At 40.4% G+C, this 21,366-nt stretch overlaps 1 protein-coding gene across 4 annotated transcripts in view; it reads left to right on the top strand.

The window, feature by feature from the left end:
• LOC113167930 (ERC protein 2-like) overlaps positions 1 to 21,366 on the top strand; it is a 132,866-nt gene that overhangs the window by 40,064 nt on the left and 71,436 nt on the right. For all 4 annotated transcript variants that reach the window (XR_003299319.1, XR_003299318.1, XR_003299317.1 and 1 more), the window contains 5 exons: positions 5,155 to 5,292; positions 8,815 to 9,003; positions 12,074 to 12,115; positions 12,767 to 12,960; positions 19,529 to 19,622. Coding sequence is in view for 1 of the 4 variants with exons in the window: in XM_026368900.1 (XP_026224685.1) it covers positions 5,155 to 5,292; positions 8,815 to 9,003; positions 12,074 to 12,115; positions 12,767 to 12,960; positions 19,529 to 19,622 (657 nt within the window). In the remaining 3 variants the exon portion in view is untranslated. The remainder of the gene's footprint in view (positions 1 to 5,154; positions 5,293 to 8,814; positions 9,004 to 12,073; positions 12,116 to 12,766; positions 12,961 to 19,528; positions 19,623 to 21,366) is intronic.

The raw sequence follows: 21,366 nt of genomic DNA, 5'->3' as shown, positions 1-21,366 counted from the left end.
TCATTAGAGAGCATTATGTTGCAACTCGTTTGCACTCTCTGACATATGCTGTATACTCTTAGGAAGGACAATCTAAACTGTTCCTCTATAGAAGTAAATAATGACTTCTACTTTTTCTTAATTTAGAAAAGTTTGGAGGATTTCGGAACCTGAGCAACATGCTCTCTGACACTCCCTCCTCTTCCTCCCTGTCTCAGGCACCACTTGTCTTATGAAGTCATTGCGCTCTGTTGTTTCAGTCGATAACAGTTGAGCAATTTCTCTTTGAGCAAAGCGGCATGACATCAGGAAGGCCATTTGAGGGGAGACGGGCATTTTCAGTTTAAGAGCTCTGTGTGTTACAGACTTTTGTGCAAGAAGAGTTTGGGACCAGAAAGAACTGTATCTCTCCTGTGTCACTGTAAAGTATCACATCTCGTAGAGTTGATTTATTTTAAGTTATTTATAGTTATTAAATATTAGATTAATTAGACTGGATATTTGAAACACACTAATATTCATTTTAATGTGACTCAGGCAATGTCAAAGTCAATGGGCCTGTCACACAAGTGCCACATGGTGGCGCCAGCTTACACACTATCAGTCCTTCCATGGCCTTACAGCATTGCCCATGTTGTTCTGTTTTACAGGCGGTGCTGGGGTGTTGGTGGGAGGCGGTGGTCCGGGAGTGGGGGGCAGGGGTGAAATGAAGTGCAAGCGCACCCTCCGTGCACTGGAAAGGTCACTGTCTTCCCTGAGTGTCGTGACCAGACTGTGTTTCTCTTTGAAGAGACACATCTGAGTGCTCAAGAACAGGAGGAAGTCCTTTATTAATCTGGAAATCAACAAGCTCTGATGGCAGGAGATGGGAACTGCATGCAGGTGTAAATGTTTGCGTATACTCTAACACACACACACACACACACGTAGAATAACAAAAACATAATAAAATTCCAATTTTGATATGTACATGCTTTCCTTGGATCCCAGTATGGGACTGTGGAGTGCTTGATGTAGCAGGATGATATTTCCAGTATGTAGCCTCTCATCATGTTTCTGTTTGACTGTGACCTAGATTTCTCTGGGGAAGTACACACTATGTTACTACATATTGTTCAGTGTGCGGTTATTGTTGCCCTGCGTATTTGTGTGTCGCTGTGTGTGTACGTGCGCACGCATGTGTTTGTACATGCGTGCGCGTATGTGTCAGTGCCAGAATCTTTGGGTTTTACAACTGTCCCTGTCATATTTTCAGAGGTGATGACAAGTGCAGAGAAATGAGTTGCCTTTCAGAAAGGGTGACCAATTATTGTTTGGTATTTTTATTGGTCCAAAAGAGTTTTAAAAATACAAATGATTGTATTTTTATGGTGGTCACGCTCCATACTGGTCTTCTTTGAGTTCTGCAGAAATTATTTCCCTGGAGGCCACAGAGTTCTAGTTCTTAGTTTGGATGGAAGACAGACGGGTCGACCGGGTTTGTGGTTCTGCTCCGGAACAAGCTGCTTTTAGATCACAATTTTTCGCCACGAGACACGGGGCCCGATACTGTTTCACTAACTTCTCATTACAATAAAACTCAGCTTGTCCTAATCATGATACTCTACAGATTGTAACCGCAGAGATGCAACAGGCGGGATGCGAGGCAATTTATTAACCCACTGAGAAGAGAATCAAATTCTTTTGTTGACAGCTATTAACTTTTAAACTTCATATGAATATATGGCAACTATTGTTTGAGATTTTAAAACTTCTTCCTCATTTTTATTACTTGTCAGAATTATTAAATAAATAAATAAAATGATCAATTAATAAAATGTTCTAAATTCAAAAATAAAAAGTATGTTATACCACGATACCACGGTATATTTATATATCGCAGCCCACTTTTCATCCTCGAGTTTCGGCTACCAAAAAATACAACTGTCATCCACATAAGTTCATTTATTATTAAACCATCTTTTTTCATAATTTTACATCTTTAGTCTATTTCTTGCATTTCAATACTAATAATAATTTTTGTGTTTTAAATACTGGTAGCTGCATTGTTCTTCTCTGCATCTGTTGGTTATTTTTACATAATGACTAGTTGGTTAGTCAACTATAGTCATTCAAAAGCTGATGACTAAAAATCACCCTTTCTGAAATCTCTAATATAATACTATTCAGCTGTATTTTAGAGCTGTTGATAGCATTGTGAAGTCAAGGTCAGTGGAATGTAACTGCATCAACACTGCCAGTTTTAAGGAGAACTGGTCTCGCCATATCAGCTTTTTGATAAAGTTATCATAGTCAAACAGTATGGCTGTAAACAGTGGGGAGCCATGAATGTGGGAGACAGAGTCAGATGTCATGATATCGCTTGAGGATACACACTTACTGAGACAGTCCATACCACATTGCCTGGCTCATAGCGTCACTGTAGCTCCTGATTGTAGGTGGTCTGCTTCAGCGAGAGGTGTGTGTGGTTGGAGAGCGGGATGACACATGCACAGTGGTCTAATGATAAAAGCCTCTGTGAGTGTGTGTGCGGGAGTATAGTTTGAGTTAGCCTCATACTCTGAGAGATAAAATGAATGACTGCTGTGCTCATCATAACAACCAAGCTACTGGAAGGAGGCGCCCCTCTCTCCCAAAAAGGCACACAGCTGCCCTGCGCCTCGCCTTTCCACAAAAGGCATTTATCATCAGAGTGTACAGTGTGTTTGGAGATTTTGGACAGAATTCTTTGCCCTGTTCCTATATCCTAATGATGCGGCTCTTAGGTTTAAGTTGTGTTGAATGTTTTCTGTGCAATTTGACAGAAGCCCGAGCTACGAGGCTAAATATTTCTTCTAGGGTTTGTTATTTTGTGCAACCAGGCCAAAGCAAACTTAAGCCTCGCGAAGAATGTAATCATTTATCTTGTTCGCAAGACCAATGGTGACATGCACAATTTGAACTGAAGTGGAACTCTGTGATGCCCACACGAACAGAGGGCAAGGATGTGCAAGAGTGCAAATGTATGTTTAATGCACATTCGAGAAAACAAAGTCCGGCTACTAAACTGCTACAACTGGAGGCCAAAGGCAAATTTTTGGTTTATTTGCACTTCCTCCTGTGTTTACTGCGTGTGGAGATAAGCATGTTACAGCACCAGTCTTGTATAATATGTGTGGGCTCACTGTTGCTTGATGATGTTGAGATTATAAATGTTTTAATCTGCGTAGCTTCAGTCAAGTGCCTATGTTCCTTGGAAAAATAAGTGAAAAGTATCTACTTCTTCAATCTACTCACTTCACATGAGAGAAACATAAGAGAGAGAGAAGAAGAAACACATATAAACTTTGGCTCTCTCTTAGTGCCCTTCTCTCTCAGACTGTCTGCTCTTAAATCCAATCTAACACACCCATGGCAATCATGAACTGCTGGGAACATTATCCGACTCTGGTAGTGTGAAGCTTTCCCATCATTCCCTGAAGGCTTTAATGTCCCTATCGCTTGTGGATTGGCCTACCAAAGCCTTTAGCTTGGTTGTGTAATGATTGTCATTAACCTATCAAGATCTGCCGAAGGGTTCTTGCTGCTTTTTCCCACCCCCTTTCTGCCACTTTCCCTCCATTGCCAAAACCAAGATGGCTTCTTCAAGTCCTTGCACTTGCCCTCCAGGGATCAGAGAACACCAAAGTCTACAGTCTAATTGGTTTCATTTGTAAAATAGCTGTGGAGATTTGGACATTATCTATCTATGTACCCATGACTGGAATGCAGCTTATTCTCCCTGTTGTCACTATTTCAGCTACAATGTGGTCTCTTGATGGCCTGAAGTGCTTTTCTTGTTTTTATTAGATTCTCATGTTCATTAAATAATGAATTCTTTTCAGTCTTTTTGTACAACACAATCCATGATCTGAGAAGGGGCCAGTTGGGTCAAATGCGGTATTAATGCATTGCAGCAGTGAGTGAATGGGGCTTTGTCTGTTAGTCGAAAAATTACTAAAAAACTCTGCAGTAAAACTATGTGCAAGAATCTCGAGGAATCCCATTAACTTACAGTGCATCCGCTTTTTAAATTAAACTACCTTTTTTGTCAAGATTATAGTAATTCAGCATTTGAAGGAATGCCCAGTGCACAAATTATGATGAGCCACAAGCAAGTCACCATGTTCTGTCACCAGATGTGTGTGTCTTTGTAACTAATTTGTAGACCTTGGGAGTTTCATTGCATTGCTCAGTGTTGTACCCCAGCTGCATCTGCTAGTATTTTGTTTGGTACAGCTCAGGGCACTTTGTGTTTGTGTGCGCACCTGTGTGTGTGTCTTTGTGTGTGTTCTGTTTTGCAGATGATGATCAGATAAAGGCAGCTGAACACTACAACTGGCTATTACAGCACCACTTTAGTGACATGAGATTAGCCACAGAGAGGAAGATACAAAGACACCGTTCTGAATGTCAATGAACTTGAATGAATTGAAACTTCGTATAACACAACTAACCTGGGATTGAAGCTGATAAAGTCAACCACCTTTTTGTCAGAGTGTGCAGTGGACGGGCAGTGACATGGGTATGTTTTCAGTAATGGCTGCCTTTGCTGTATTATACAATTGGACAATATAGAAAATGAAATACCTCATACATTGTTAAAAAATAGATGTCAGCAAGAATTTTGTTCAAGCTGGAGAAGTGGTCTGAACTTGGACCAAACTTTACTGCAATAAAAGATTCATACAGGTGGCAGTAATCTGGAGAGGTAGTGCGTAATGCAATGTAATTTCCTTGCCACACCAAGGAATGGACGTCCTGAAGCACCCGCAGCATGCATAGGTTATGCTTGTTTATCTGAACCATTATTGTCTTAACTAGAGTGGAGACTTTTATTCCTGTTCTTGTTTGAAAGGCCAGAATGAAAGACATTACAGCAGGATACTGGAGAATGCAGCCAGAGGCTGAGCCCATTATTCAACGTCTAGATTCATCTTCTCGATGAATCAATGCTCAATGGGATAATTTCTTTTTGTGGTTCTCTAGCCACGATAATCAAGTTCGGTACATTGTATTAGTGCTACTTAACCTTTCAGGTGCAGTGTAAAAGCTTCTGTCCAGTGATTCTTTTAAGCTTTGAGGTTGTTTTGTGCTTGTTTCACACCAATATGCTAGTAATCTCAGATTTCTCTGCTTCTGTCTTTCTGTTTCCAGATTGAGAACCTGCTGGAGCAGTTAAAGGATAAAGACAAACAGCTGGCTGGGTTGAGGGAAAGGCTTCAGGGCCTTCAGACTGACTCCAGCAATACAGACACAGCTCTGGCCACACTGGAGGAGGCTCTGTCAGAAAAGGTACAGAACAAAGTCATGGCTGAGTGGTGGCTGAAAATGGACATGTTGTTCTCTTGCTGGATGGATAGTGCTGGGAATAAAGCTCGCCACTGATGAAGAGGCTAAAATGTGTTTGTCAGATGTAGACAACAAAAACACACAAGTGAAACCATTAGATCACCACTTGGTCTTGAATAGTCTGGAAATTTTCACCCTTTGAGGCACTGATGGCAAACATTTTAATTAAATTGTATGCTTTGCTATGACTCACTGACCTAATTTATGGACAAAGGTTCCAAATTTATAAACTGTGGACCACGCTAGGTGCAGTCCTGTCTGAGAACAGTAAGGGAAAGAAAAATGTACTGGGAAAAGGGAGGTCTAAGGTGAACATAGAAAGCGGATCAGTTGAGTTTGTAGCTGAGGTGAACAGAAGTAGGAATTAATATATAGAATAAGAGGAGGATAGAAGGTTTGAAAGGATGGAAACGTGTAATGCCAGAAGAGGCACAGTCCTGATGGAAGAGGTGGTGTCAGAATAAAGGCGGAGAGAGGTCAATGAATGCATTGCTGAAGGCAGTGTATAGAACAAGTAACTTCTACAAAGACATATGAATGAAGAGAACAGATGCTAGTGTTCCTTTAACTCTTTTCATTTTTCTTCTCTCCTTACACAGATGGAAATTTAACAGTCAACAGTCACACACATATAAAGCCAAAAATAAGCTACTGTACCATGGGTGTAATAAAATGAGAAATACAATACAGTGTGCGGTCTCAGTAAATGGGCACATTCCTGTCACAACAATAATTTCATATTAAATGAATCTGACTCTGATTCTTTCTCCTGTCTGTTCCCAGTTTCTCCTTTCTTATCAGTTATGTCTCATCTCTGGTTCACTTGTGTCCTAAAACTGGACTAATAACATAAACAGCAGCCAGGTTAGCGCCTATATGCTTAAGAATATATATTGCAGTAAAATCATAGCGCTGAACAAAAGGTAAACGGAGCAGACTTTTCCATACGGGTGGATGGGTGAGCAAATGATTTGGATGTTGGTCATAAACATTCAGCATTTGTTGTTTTCTGGCAAAACTGATGAGCAGCTGGTCTCTATAAAGCCTCACCTCAACACTACTGAGCTCGCATGCCGCCACCATAACACACCATAACACTAAGAGATGAGTGGCGTTGCTGTGGTGTTTAGTTTACAGTAAAATGCAGTGCATTTCATCACACAGGTTCTTTACCTAATAAAACTGATTTTACAGTTTTCAAGCTGGAATGCTGACTCGAATTCTTGCTTTGAATACTGTTGTTTTATTTCTTCTGCACAAACATTTGCATGTGTGTTTGTGGATTTGCACACATGGATACTGTGTGACAGCGATTTCTAATCGGAGACAGGCTTGAACATAGGGTAGATTTGATGTTACATACCGTACTGACCAAGTAGGCCAGTATACACACGCTATCTTCAACTGACTGGCTTCAATTCAGATGGACTCTATCTTACTTAACTTTGTGGCATGCTGACAGTTTTGCTATCACGTTTGTTGGTAAAACAGACAAAAAAATGATTGCTTCGGGGCTGTAGAGTATAAAAAATTGTTCCCAGTTACATGTTTGTTTGTACTACAGGCTAAAGGATAGATGCTGGTTTCCATTTTGTTGGATCTGGCTTCTGGTTAAGAGTTCACAGAGTCCCAGTTAGAACAGATGTAGATGTCCAGCTGCACTGCCTGTTTTCCAGTGGCTGCTGCATTTTGTCTTCCAGTGTACATGCACTGGATACAGTTTGTGCTTATTATGTGTATATTTATACCTTTTCCTTTATTGTGGATTTGTGCTTATCATCCATTGACCGAGTGATTGGTCCTTATAGAAACTGAAGAACAGTCAATACATATTGTAAAAGATAGTGGAGTCGGTCATAGGGAAGTAACAAATTACAAATGTGTGTATGTGTGTGTGTTTGTCTTCTGCTGTTAGAGCTTTGATTGTGTTGGAATTTCATTTGTTGGACTACGCTGAATTTATATCCATCCCATTAAGATTTGTTTTCTTTGTCTACACAGACATCAGTCTGCTAATAGACTTGATGTTTGCTGTGTGTTTCATTGTTTTGCAACACATGGTCTTACACAGTACATAGATGTTTTCACTTAAAATCATCTTTTATCACCTAAATTTGTTTTTGTTGCCGACAGACTTTGAAATGAATAGCATAATGGCACAATAAACTGTAAATCCCTTTTCTGTGTTGGCCCATCTGTTTACCCAGAAACCACTTCTGATGCAGCCTACATATAATTCAGCGGTGATGAGGAGAACATTGGCGAGCTTTTCAGATTTTGTGGTCAACACGGGGTGTGTGTAATGTGTTTACAAGAGTGAGTGTGTGTGTTGCTAATCATACACCCTGTCACAAGCCTGCTCTTGGAGCCAGTCGCTAGCCACAGCGCTGTGGTTCTAATTAACAGGCTGTGGCATTGTGCCCATGCCAAGCTCTGCTCTTTGGTGTATGTATGTGCCTGTTTGTAATAGTATGTGTGCTTTCTGTTGTGTTTACTTGTGCTCCACACAAGGCTCATAGAGGCAGGTTTTATTATCACATCCTGGTCTCTTTCCCTAAACCCCAGACATCCTCGAGATATTTCATAACGTGAGGAAAACACCCAGAACCTATTAGCCATGTGGTCTCTCTCCCTCTCCTTTCTCTGCCTTTCTCTCACCCTCTCTTCCAGAGCCCACTATGCAGTGTGTTACTGTGCCAGGCCTAGTTAGTGGGTGTATTTGTCCAATTACCCAGGGGTTTAAAGCTGCCAATCATGCAACGATGCCACATCGTAAAACCTCATTGCTGAGTTGTACTCTGTGCCTAAATAAACACCTGAATAAACACCTTGATAATCACTTCAGTCCACACCTAAACACACACACATGCACCTTAACACACACCTAGTACACACACCTTGCATGCTCTGCCACCCATGGAGTGGACCTGGCCTCGGTCCAATGCCCAAAGCTGTGGTCTTCCTGCTGTCCGATGTGATTAGAGAATAGAGAGAATTATGATGTAAACATTCCAGCTTGGTTTATCAGTAGCCAATGTGGAGTTGTGAGGAGTGATCTACAGCACTGTCCAATTCATTCTCAATAAATCTGTCTGTGTCTCTCAACCCTTCCTGTTTCTTCCTCCTCTCTTTTTCTTTGGCTCTAATTTACTTTTGTGCCTGCTATTATTTATTGTAGTATTATTTATGATGGGCATTTATGAGTTTTTGGCCTTGATTTGTGAGTCTTGCTGGTGGGCCTATTCAGCAAGAGACATGGCATACTATTTTCAGTAGTGATAGGAAAAAAACTGTAATCACCCTAGAATGACAATTATTTTCAAATCTGAGACAAAAAACATCCATTTTGTTTTAGTTAGATCTATCATAATGTTTCTATAGATCCTAACACATCTAGGCCCTATACCATTTTACTCTTCTCACCAGCTCTCTTATTTTCTTGTTACTACTCTCTCACTATCTCAGGAGCGAGTGATTGAGAACCTCCGGGAACAGAAGGAGCGGGAGGACAGGGTCCGGCTGGATGAGATGGAGCAGATGAGGAAGGAGAACCAGGAATTAAAGGACAGACTTGCAGCTCTGCAGCCCCCAAAACTATCTCAGAGCCAGCCTGCTAACCTCAGCCCGACACAGAACCAGAGGCCTGACGGAGAGGTCAGTATGGAATGTTTTGATGTAGTTACGATATCCTAGGATATAATGTGTAGGTAAAAAAAAACTTGTAAAGATGTTGGGTATTGTTGTAATCATTCCCTAAAGATGACATTTAATCCAAAACACAATTTAACTCATGAAAGGATCAGTCTACATGTTGAAACAGTACGTAGTTATTTTCAAAGCCTTTTACTGCTGAGTACTTCAAACAAACATCAGAACACTTTCTTTCTGTCATACAAAAAGAATTAAAATAATTTCCTTTTACAACCACTCAGCGGTGGTTGTAATATGTTACTTGTACAACATCTACAGCAACAGTAATTCCACTCTCCTACCTCCCTGTGAGCATCCACAACATTGTTAGCAAAGGGCCTGCCTTCGTTTTGTCCCACAGGATAAAAAGATGAATTTAGAGAGAGTGATTTATGAACGTAAAAGATCCTTTTATCCCTGTTCGGGTGCCAAGTCAGAGGCCTTTCTGTCTTTTTTCTCTTTCTTTTTTCTCTCCCAGGCTTACAAGCCAGGACAGACTCTCACCCTGCCAGACTTTATGAGAATGTTTTCTTTTATGCTCATAAAAAGCATACACACATCTCATTCCTGTGAAATGATATCTTGTTGAATGTTGATGCGGCACCACATGAAAGGGACAGCAGCTCAGTAAGTCTTTGTAGAGAGCAGATTCACACTTCGACAGAGGAGTTGCCATAATTTCACTTTATTGTGTACTCGGCAGCAATCAGACATGTTATGTAAACTCAGATTTTAGAAAAAAGATGTTTATGTGTTTATGCAAGTGTGTGTGTGTGAGTGTGTTTGATCCTGTTGTATTGCGACAGACCGGGATAGGTTGTGAGGCTGTTAATACTCACTAGGTGACAGGATTGACATGTTGTCAGAGATGAAACTCTGTCAATGCTGTCAGCTAACAAATGACACGATTTCATACTGTGTCCTAAATTGGCAATAATGACAAATACTTAGCCAATTACCTCCCATACAGATGTAGACTTTGTCTTTGTCATCAGGTTGGATACGTAGAGTGACCCACTCAGTATTTGCAGATGTTTGTATTACTGACTCAGTCACGCTATCAGCGCCGCTTTTTATCTCAGAGCTCTGTTGACTTTACTGCATCCTGATCCTCTTCCCATAAAACAGTATTTGTTGATGCCAAGGTTAATAAGGACTTCAGGAACTAAAAATTAGCTCTTCAATAGAAAAACAGTAAAGAACTTCAGAGAACACAGTGACCTTTGCAGAGACGGTTGGCTTATACTGTCAAAGAGACTCTGAACCTCTCACCTTTGAGTCCTGTTCAAAAGTTGGCTTGGTCTTTTTAAACCAGACTGATTCCATATTATCAGAGCTGTTCTTTTCTTTTCCTTTTTTCTTTAGCTATTTATTTTTCATTGTTTGCTGTTTCTTGATTAGTTAGTGAAATGGGACTAATCAGAGAGTGATTTTGAGTTTGATTGCAGTCATAGCTACAGTGAAATACTGTTTAAAAAGACATTTCAGCATATGATGATGACATTCCTTATTGATCCCCTTGGGGAAATAGTTTAGTACTAAAAGCTGTTTTTAAATACTATACTCAACCACGATGTTACTGAGTAGTATCTAAGCACAAGCTTAAAAATAATCCATTGCAGAGCCTGGTGGCCACCGTATTAAACTTACTTGTAACATTTACACTTCACAAAAAATCAAGGAATGATAATAATTTAGTGTGAACATACATGTAATAGTATCTTTCTTGGACTTCCCCTTCATGTCATAATATTACAAATTCCACCGTCCTCTCAGCCCCTGTTGTCTACCTGTCTGCGTTTCCCACTGAAAGAACATAACAGACTCCAGTGCACTTAGAACTGACTTTGCTGGCTAAAACTGGCCTTGATGTGTGTGGACGTGTTTATGGGGCTAGGTGTGGAGGTAATGTGGGCGCGGATGAGGTAAACAATGCCTCTGCCTGCTGTGCTGGAGGGCCAAGTGTCCCACTTTCATAGGATTTAATCCTTCATACAAGCATGTGTATATACACAGCGACTGACTTATGGTGGCATGTATTGTAGACAGGTTAGTCAAACACATATCCAGGGACTTATATAATACAGCAAATCCCTTACAAGTAAAAGAAAAGCCTTTCACTCACTTAGTTGTGCACCATATTTTGTGCCCGTGGTCGTTTGTCTCAGTTGTCTCTGTTGCATTTTGTTTATCTGATGGGTTTGTGATCATTTTGCAGAGGCATCTGTTCATTGGCCAATGGTAATGCTTAACAGACACGCCACCGGATTTTTTCTGATGACAGTCATGAATAGAGCAACGTGAACTGTCCCAGGCCTTTGTAGGCCTGACAATAAATTGTGTGCATGTGTGTGTGGATGTGTGCACGCTGACTTGATGATGTTTAAACGAGTGGCCTCAGCTGTCTCAACAGGTTAAACAATCTTCCCAAACACAGTAGACAGAAAGAGGTAAAGACCAAGAGAAACAGGGAGAGTAGAAAGAAAGATAATTCTAGGTTACAAACTTCCTCTGGGATATTTTTCTCAGAGAAGAAAGAATTCATCAGTGTAACTGTTTTTTTTTTTTTTTCTCTTTAGCATTTTACTTCGGGTACTTCAAAATTGAGATGTTTGGTGGTCTCATAAAATCGCAGCATCGCAACAGAGGGAGACAGTAATTTTATAATGATAATGACTGAACGCCAGACTCTACATGAAAGATGCCCCGGGGAGACAACTGATAGAAGCAAACCACAGAAAAGCAGGCACCACAGGAACCGGGGGGTGATGAAGGGATGAGAGCGGATGAGGGTACAGATTGGTTCTGCTTCAACTAGATTGTGACCCAAACCACCACATATGCAGGATTGATTTACCTTTTTAGATTTCAAAGCTACCAGTGTGAGGCGATCTCATATCTGACCCTGTGTAATCGGCAGTGTCCAATCATTCAAATCTGTGGGATGTTGCAGGTTTATATCTGTATAGTGTACTTTGATTTATATTTTATAATTTTTATTCTCCATCTGTTGTGTTTTTGTGTTAATTTCTAGGCGCCAGCCAGATTAGATGGGATATCATCAGTGAGCCCCACGGTAGGTTCTTCAGCCTTCTGTATTTCAGTTATTTTGTGCCAATTGTTTGTTTGTGTTCTCATGCGTGTGTGCGTACAGAGGACATTTTAGGGCATCTCCAATTTAGCTTGTCTAGGTCAACTCTCTGCTGCCAGAGTTGGCTTAACTTTAATCAGTCTGAGCTGTTCTTTTTCATGCTTTACTCCATCAGCCCTTCTGTCCTGTGTCATTTTGACTTACTTTGCTTTGTCATTTGTAGCTTTACGAGGTCAGTCTCTGCTGCACTGCCAGCCTGAACTGTATTTCATCAGTCTTAATGGTAGTTTGTCAGCTTCAGATGTCCATTTGGGCTCAGCTGTATTTTGTTAACTGTGGGTGTACTTTGTCAGGCTCAGCTTTAGCTTGTCAGCCTGAGTTGGCCCTTTGTCAGTTTCAGCTCCACTTTCGGGACAATTCAGGTAATGTTAGCCTGCTAATGTGTACAGTTAGAAATGAAGGATACTAATGTATTAGCACAATATTAATAAAGTTGATGTCACTGTTTAAAAGAACACCTTGATGACAGTGGTGCGTATTGTATTATTAATGAAATGTTCAAAACTGGCTACTCTATATGATCTTTGATACCCTGTGTTACTCTACCTAATCTACCCACCTCTTCCCCACTCGAAGACACAAAACACAGAGGAGGCGGTCAGGAAGTGTCCAGACATTACAGATCGTCTGAGGCTTCTTGAGCAGGAAGTGGGCCGCTACAGAGAGGAATCGAGGAAGTCACAAGCCGAGGTTGAGCGGCTAATGGCGGCACTGAGAGATGCTGAGACGGACAAATCGTGCAAGGAGAAGAAAATTTGCGATCTTGAGAGGTGAGGGTCAAAAATTCAATGTCATTCATATCCATCAGAAGACACCACCTGGGTGTCTTCACAGAACAGTGTTCTTCCAAGTGACCGGATCTTTGCAAGATCTCAATTCATTGCTAAGTGCTCTATTTATAAAGAAGTAATCCACAAGACATAAACTGTCTAAATCGTGTCCTCCCAGCACTTGAAACCACTTCCACACTGTCATACTTTTTGCCTGATGTAATCACATTGTAGTAATGCATGATGCGCCCTATGTACATGTTGATTTTGAAACGTTTGACTTAATGTCTTATCATTTGTTTTGTGAATCAATGTCTGCAGACCTGGGTAAGTAGTTCTTAGTGTGCCTGTAAACATACCATCATTACACTGCCTGTCCATGGTCATTGCTGTTGACATCATGCCATAAATGTGGGGCTGATTTTAAATGTTCCCAGGTATGAAGTTGGGAATAGGTGCATTTTCCCAAGAAGTTCAGATTTGACTATTGCAGTGGGACAATAAATGCACACTGCACTTGTATACCAAACAATTGCAGGTCTTATTCTAAACACTGTAAAAATACAATAAGAGACTTTGTGTTTCCTGATTATATGGGAGACATACAGCTTCTCTATAACCCTGACTTCTGCAAAGCTTCTTCTTCTACATTTTATTGTTATCATGAGTGCTGTTGTGTGGTTTTCAGTCATACTCAGCGTAAATGATGCATGTGTTTTTCATGCAAACTCAACAGATAAATGGTCTACTTTCTGTCTTTGCATTTCTGTAAAGGCAATAAATCAGTTAGTGTGTGTGTATGTGTGTGTGTTTGTGTTATTGAGTTTGCCAGGCATGCAGCCAGTGAAATGCCAGTGGGAGGTGGTGTAACCAGCCCAGACACTGACTGTTTATACTGCTCTGTTTATTACTGGCAAAGTTCTACTCAATTATCATCTGATTTATGGATTGGCGTGGTGTGTATATGTACCCAAATGAATGGTTGTTTAGAGCCAACGCAGAGGTACTGTATATGAGTGTTTGCTTGCATATTTACCTCATATATGTGTGTATGTGTGCATGCGTAAAAAAGAACCAAAGGAAGGGGCATGTTTTTGTATGTGTGTCCGCACAGAACGTAAGCAGTTATAGTTAAATGTGTGCTGGCTGGTGTGTCTATATATTTAGACTGGTAGTAGATGGTTTCTCTTTTTGTGGATTGTCAACTTAACGGAAGACGTCATGAGTGTGAAATATGTGCGTGGAAAGAACATTTTTTAATATGAGTTGGCCCCAACAGGTGTGTTAACACTAGCAATAGTTCTGAATGGTTTCGAATAAATCTGGATGGGCTGCATGTACTGGATTCAACATAGTTTCCTGTCTCATTCATTACCCATTTTACAGACTCTCCACTCTGGCATGGAAACTGTACTGACTCAAACTCTGTGGGAACACATGAGCATCAAGTATAATATAGTAGCGCCCTCAGAGTTTGTTCACACAGTGTACTCTCTCATTACTCTCTGTTTCCAAAGAGTGCATGTGACATGCTTCTGCCTCTACATGTGCATGTGTGTACCGCTTATAAGCAACTTTCAACAGCATGTATGTATGTGCACGTGTGTGTTAATCTGTGCAGTTGGTTTCTGGACGACGCATTGGAATGGTTTCTTTTTCCCCTCAGCTCGTCCATCTTATCTGACTGCTGTCTCATTAGTGTCAAACAGCCACTCCTATCAGTCTGACCCCAATCCCCTGGTCAGTGTATACAGGTCAGAGGTCACATGCAGGTCAGCTGCAAATGATCAGAAGAGTATCCACTACAGCTACTGTAAACATATACAGTTACCACCAGAACACCATAAACAAATACACAGTTTGTGTTTGTGTAGCTGCAGTGGAGATAAGCAGAGCAAGTTAATGAACTTGTGATCTCATATAATAAACTAAACCTAAGAAAATGTATGTTATACTTGTGTGTGTGTCTGTGAACAAGTGATAAAAGACAGCATTTATGGACTACTGTGTAAGTCTGTGAGAGATGTGTCTGGGATGAATGTCTTTTTAATCAGAGTGTTTCTATTGGAACACAGTCAGATAGCCTATTAACCACTATCTGGATGGAGAGGGAGTAGAACAGATGAGGAAATACACACTTTCTCATCCAGATGGCCATGCAGCAGAGAGTCAAAGATGAATGTAGTCCGTGGGTCATTGTAATAAATACCGTCAAGCTCAAGGGAGACTCTGTCACATACAGTATATTTCATAGCTTAGATCTCTCAGAGATCTCCTGTAAGTCGCCAGTGATAACATTAGACAGTTTATGGTTGGCGTTTTTTGCCTTTATGTGTGTAATAGTAATTCCTACCTAATATCCCTTAGTGATCGGTAACACTGAAGAGACTGTTTGTGAAGCATCAGTATCAGCTGTTAACCATGATATAATAACTGCATTAACAAAAATGGGTCTTTCACTGAAGCATACATCCAGATGACAGGTGGCTTTTATTTACTCAAGTAAATCAACTTGCTCTAGAAACTTGTTGCTCAGCTGTTATAAAAAATGGCTTTCTGAATTTTCAGCAGATTACTGCTTACTAAATAGAGTTGCGAAAGTGGAAAACATGGCATCAGAACCACTCAGCATCACATCATGGTTAGAAGATGTCTAAATGTGTGTCAGTATGGACATGTGGATCTAGGATGAGACTAGCTGCAGTCTGTTGATAAATATTCATATACTCACAAACAACCATTAACACACATAAACACACACATATAATTTTGGACCTTAATCCTGTGACCAAAATCAAACTCCAGATGTTGAGAGCATGAGTCTCACAGACATGTATGCACTCCAAAGCACAAATAACTGCCAAAGTCTCTGTATATAATATTTCTACATACAGTTTAATTGAGATTCAGAAAAAAAACTTGGCACCACTGGTTGATTTACTGGAAGAATCGTCTTTATTTTAATGCATTTCAGCACTAGGCCTTCATCTAGGTGATTTGCAGAACTTGTGAAAACCATCGACTATACAGTATGTAATCTGCAAGAAAGCTAACTCATAATCCATTATCCAGTGAGAGCTAGGCCCAAAGGTGGCCAGCCTCCAAACAAGGTTTCCCTTCCAACATACATAACAAAATAAAACTAAACAGAGAACATCTTGTAGTCACATAAAACCAGAACATGTAAAAGCAGATTATAAAATATAGAAACTGTTAATAGCACTAGAAACCTAGAGTAATCAGACATGTAAAATTTAATGTAGAAAGGTGACAGTGACAAAAAATGTATTTAGAAAATTACTACAAAACCCAAATAAAGTTAAAATGTTGATGATTTTCACTTATGGACTTGTTTGCCATCACAGATACTGGCTTTTCTACATTTCCCTTACACAAGTCTAGATAGTGTTTGTTGTCTTTGTCAGGGAGAATCAAATATTCATTTTGCCAAAAACAAGCTGCACACATTTAACTATAACAGAACACACTTTCTATTGCCTTTCTCTCCATCTGACATGAGTACAGGATGCAGAGGTTTTTCAAAGTACTCCTGAACCCATGTAGGTATATTCATTGTAGTATTTATCATCCAATGCCACCTGAGGGCTCCAAGGTCATGCACATTCAATAGTGGTCCTTGGCCTTTACACATGAGATTTTACTGGAGTCCTAGACTCTTTTCACAACATGTACTGTAGATGGCGAAAGACCTAAAGTCTTAGTCTTTTAAATATTCTATTTAAAAATGATCACTATTGAAGCTTGGCCACGATCTGTCAAAGACTGCTGGATGCTCCATTCATATGCTCCAATTTGGTTCGGATTATGTGTTACATAAGACATTTATAAAGTACATAGACAAAAATGGTAAATCACATTACACTATCTGACATTTAAACTGTAGATAAACAATAAGATTAACCTTTTCATCCCTTTTAATCTCCTTTTTTGTTTGACCCTGTTATACACACATAGTCAATATATAAAGGTATCAATGATAATAAGTGTTGAACCAACTGCCTAAAGCCACACTTCATAGTTCCCTCATCACTTCTTCCTCCTCTGTCTCCTTTTCCTGTACCCCTCGTCTTTTTGCACTACAGAGACATTTTTTCAGATCATATCTGCCTCTCATTCCTTATATTGTGCAACCCTGAATAGTAACTGCCCCAGTGTGCCCCGTCTGCTTGAAATCAGAGGATTTTGTTCTGCTCTGCTGTTTATTAAAAGAGAAAAGAAAGAACAGTGTAAGAATTAAGAGTTATGAAAAGTCTGGATTATTTTAAAGGTTATTATTTCTTTTGACCTGTATTTACTCAGCAAAAGTCAACTAAGAATGCAAAACCCTTTTCCAGCAACACCCTACTTAATATTCACAGCTTCCCACATTCAGATCCGGGTGTGGCCCAGTTAGACAGCAGCTTCCTGCTGTTGGCCACTCAGCAGCAGCTCAGCTGAAGCCAATTGGTCACTATTTGTGACTTGCTCAAGGGCATGTCAGCATTCATGCTATTTTTCTCAAAAACATCCCAAATGGATGGAGCTTCCAGACGACAAGAGAAAAAAAATGGGGGGGGTAACATTAACGATAGAGGGGTAAAATATAGAGAAATAATAATAGAAATGTTTATAAAGAGACATATACAGAGTTAAAAAAAAAAAACAGAACAGTGCTTTGACAGCCAGAAATAAAGTGTGGCTGCTTGTGTTGGAAGGCGGATGTGCTGAGTGCTCCAGGTGGAAGACACGAGAGGAAATGTGAAAAATGACTTCTTATGCTCAGTTTAGGAAACGGCTGCACTCGAGCACAATGTTCTCTGCCTCTTTCTCACTTCATCTTTCTAAGAAATGAGCCTGCAATAAAATACTATTCCCCCCCTATGAATTTACTCATTTCGGTCATCAACAAATCACAGTTCTCCTTCATATTTTCCATTCGCATGCAGCCCAGACCGTCTGCTCTTTATTCACACTCTGCATGCCCTCATTTGCCTCCACACTGGTCAAAACACTTACTTCATTTTGCAGCGATGGGTTTATGCAGGTATATCAGTTATCAAAAAGGACCAGCGTGTCTGCTGGTTTATACACCTGTGCCAGTAGCGCCTGTGTGTGATAACTGATATGCCCCCATGGCAAGTTTGTTCTCCATGGACATGCATCTGAGCTTAGAAAAATACACACAGAGACATCAAAGATCAGAGGATAAACAGATTAATCTCCTCCTCATCCTTACTGTCTAAATATGTGTCCACATATATACAACCGTGTACTTATACTTCATTCTTAACAGCAGAAATATTGTATGATCTTTTTTTTTTAAAGCGGAGTAATATCAGATATGAACATTAATATAAATAATGAGGACTCCCTTACTGATCTGTGATCTCTGGTTTTAACAAAAGTTATCTCAGTCCCTTTGAAGGTGACTGTTGTATATGCCAAGAGGGTGATTCAACATATTCATCATGTTGTTATTTCAACATGATGAAGTATTTATAAAAGTATATTTAAAGTATATAAGTATATCTCAAATTAATTGCACACAGTGACAATCATAAAAGCTGACACACATGTACACTCACACACACACTCACACACACCCTTCTGAAGGCTGTGACAGCAAATATTTGCCCATATGTGGGGGCAGCTTGTAGGCATTGCAGTGTAAACACACCAGTGTGGCTATGGAATAATATAGTGGCGCATTTTAGCAGCTGCCTGGTCACAGCTTGTTTACAGTTTTCGAGGGTTCTCTTAAGCCCTAATTTGTCACTGTCAGCTTTCTCACACTTTCTATGCATTTTTCTAAAAAAGAGTTTGTTTTGATTTTGGGAGAAGATATAGATTTTGTAGCACGAGTGTGTATATGCTTTTCAGTGTGTGTGGGTTTGTGGTCGACTACTGAGTGGTTATGTGTGTAGATATATATGTACATATATATATATAGGCATCCTGGCTGATTAATATGCACTTTTGCTATTTAATCTTAATCTCAGTGCAGGACAGCGACAGCGGATTTATCATTCTGCCTGTTGTTTCTGGCAGTGTCTTTAGACTTGCATCAGTTTATATTTTTAAACAGATTTGTTGTGTGTGAGTTGGTGTCATCCTTCCTTCTCATCTGTAGACTTACCTCTTGTGCATATCTACCTTTGAGAATGTGTAAATGTGTGTTTGTGTACGTGCTTGTGCTTGCATCTCCTGTCTGCTTGTGTTTGTGTCTTGTGTTGTTGAAAGATTAATGCTTCTGTGTCTTACATCCATCAGTCAAGTCTTATCTTGTCCCAGTCTGCCATCCCACTAAGGCTAGATATACATGGCCTCTGTGCTTCCTTGATTTACTGTATACACTATAGCTCCAGCATTTACATGTAGGCCTTATTTTGTCTCTTTTATTTTATGAATGCATATTATATGTTCATCAGAAACTGGGGTCAATGGCGTATAATGTGTTTGCATACATTTACACATACATACACCGTTGTACAAGTACAATCATTTGGAGTTCCTATGACTTTAATGAGCTTTTCGTAATCTGTTGTCGTCCATGTTTCTTGCTCTGAAGGCAAATCAAGTCTCCTAACATCCAGAAGCAGACAGTGCTGGGTGAGATGAGGAAAGATGCCCTGACTGACGGACGTCCACACTCTTTATCGCAGGTTTGAATATATATATGTGTGACAGTTCAGATAGGCTCATACTCAAATCTCTCCTTCTTCCCCGTTTCCTCTTCCTTCCTCCCCATCATCTTCTCCACTTCCTTTATATCCTCCTGCATTTTGTTCACTGTTGTCTGTTTGGTTTAATTCAGCCTGTCTGAGTGAAGGCAGCACTGCTCCTGACTTCCATGCCTCCTGCCCTACCTCAGTGTGTCTCAGTCAGGTTTAAGTGGAAGAGACAGGCGTTTAGTCCAGCAGAAATCAGCTCCGTTCACCAATTGGTAGCAGCAGCTTAATGGGTCAGATGGTTATAGTAAAGGACTCATTATTTCTGTAAATCAAATGATATCATTTCTGTTATGTACTTGGTGTCTACATGAGTCTCACCTGTTGCTCAATAGTGTATGCACTTGTCTGTGTGCATACTTGTGTACTAGCCTGCAGAGCTATGCTGAGGTGTTAATATGCACAGAGCAGCCATGCCAGCTAATTCCCTTAAGACCAATGAAGTAGAGTACACCTCTCAGCCAAATAAAGCCAGATCCCCTCTCTCTCTCTCTCTCTCTCTCTCTCTCTCAGGCTGTTTTTGGTAGAGCTATTTTGTTATTTATGTGTGTGCTGGCGGCAGCATCCAACAACCCATTTCCTGTTCTAAACAATGTCTGAGTAGGGAGCATTAATATTGCGACTATTTGGGACAAGACGTGAAGTTAGTGCCAGAAACAGGGAGAAATGTAAGTGTGAGTGATATCTAAGAAGATAGTTGACATCTACAAATATAGTAAAATAGAAAGTTTTGGTGGTTGAACAAGGTTTAGTGCACAAATTCATTCTGCCCCTCAGCATGGAGTCTTTTTGCTTTGGTGATCCTGTGGCATTTCATCTAGTTCTCCAATGCTTTAGTTTGTGACCAGATACCTGAAAAACTAATTATATTTCCATCAGCCTCAGCTGTATTTTGTGTAGTTGTCTAGCCCTCTTTCCCCCGCTTGCGCTCGCTCTCAGTTTATCTCTGGGACCATCAGGAACACAGCACGCTCCGAGGGTAAACACAAACAAACAGGGCCTTCCCTCATCTCTCCCTCTTCCCATCCAACCAGGAGAGTTTATGTGGGATGGTGAGATAGCATCTCTCCGCTCCATCGTCTCCATTGCACCACGCGGCACTTCACAAACACAGAGAAAACACACATCGGAAACCTTCACTTCACACAGGCCTTTTGTTTCTCTTTTATCTGTAATGGAACGGCATCGGCAACGTTCAATACTCTGTTTAGAGACGCAAGGAATATAGAAACTTTTTAAGTGGGCACAGTTGAACTACGTAACACAGATTTCAAGACTTTCCTTCGCTCCGTGCTTCTTCCCACCCTCCGTACACGTATATGAAACCTCTGGTTTTGCACACATACTTAACATAACATTCTTTAAATCCTGAACTAGGAATGTAGAAGTTGATGCTGCGCACACACCTTTTATGACAGAGACATATGTCTATTCTGTTCAGATCAGATTATATAGGTAAGTGGTTCGTGTGTGTGTCTTTCTGCATGTGTGTGTGTGTGTGTGTGAAGTTGAGAATCGTAGGTACACAGCTGCTGGAATTGTGCATTCTTTCACTCTCTACTCGTTTATTTTAGTGATTATAATCCCTCCATCAAACCAGAAAGGGCCAGACTCCATAATGATCCTTCCCAAGGGCCTTAGGTGATGATTGGTACTGCAGAGGCAATTATCTTTCCAT

Source organism: Anabas testudineus, chromosome 7 (assembly GCF_900324465.2).
Source record: "Anabas testudineus chromosome 7, fAnaTes1.2, whole genome shotgun sequence".
NCBI lineage: Eukaryota > Metazoa > Chordata > Actinopteri > Anabantiformes > Anabantidae > Anabas > Anabas testudineus.
This window is presented reverse-complemented; position numbering and strand designations above follow the sequence as displayed.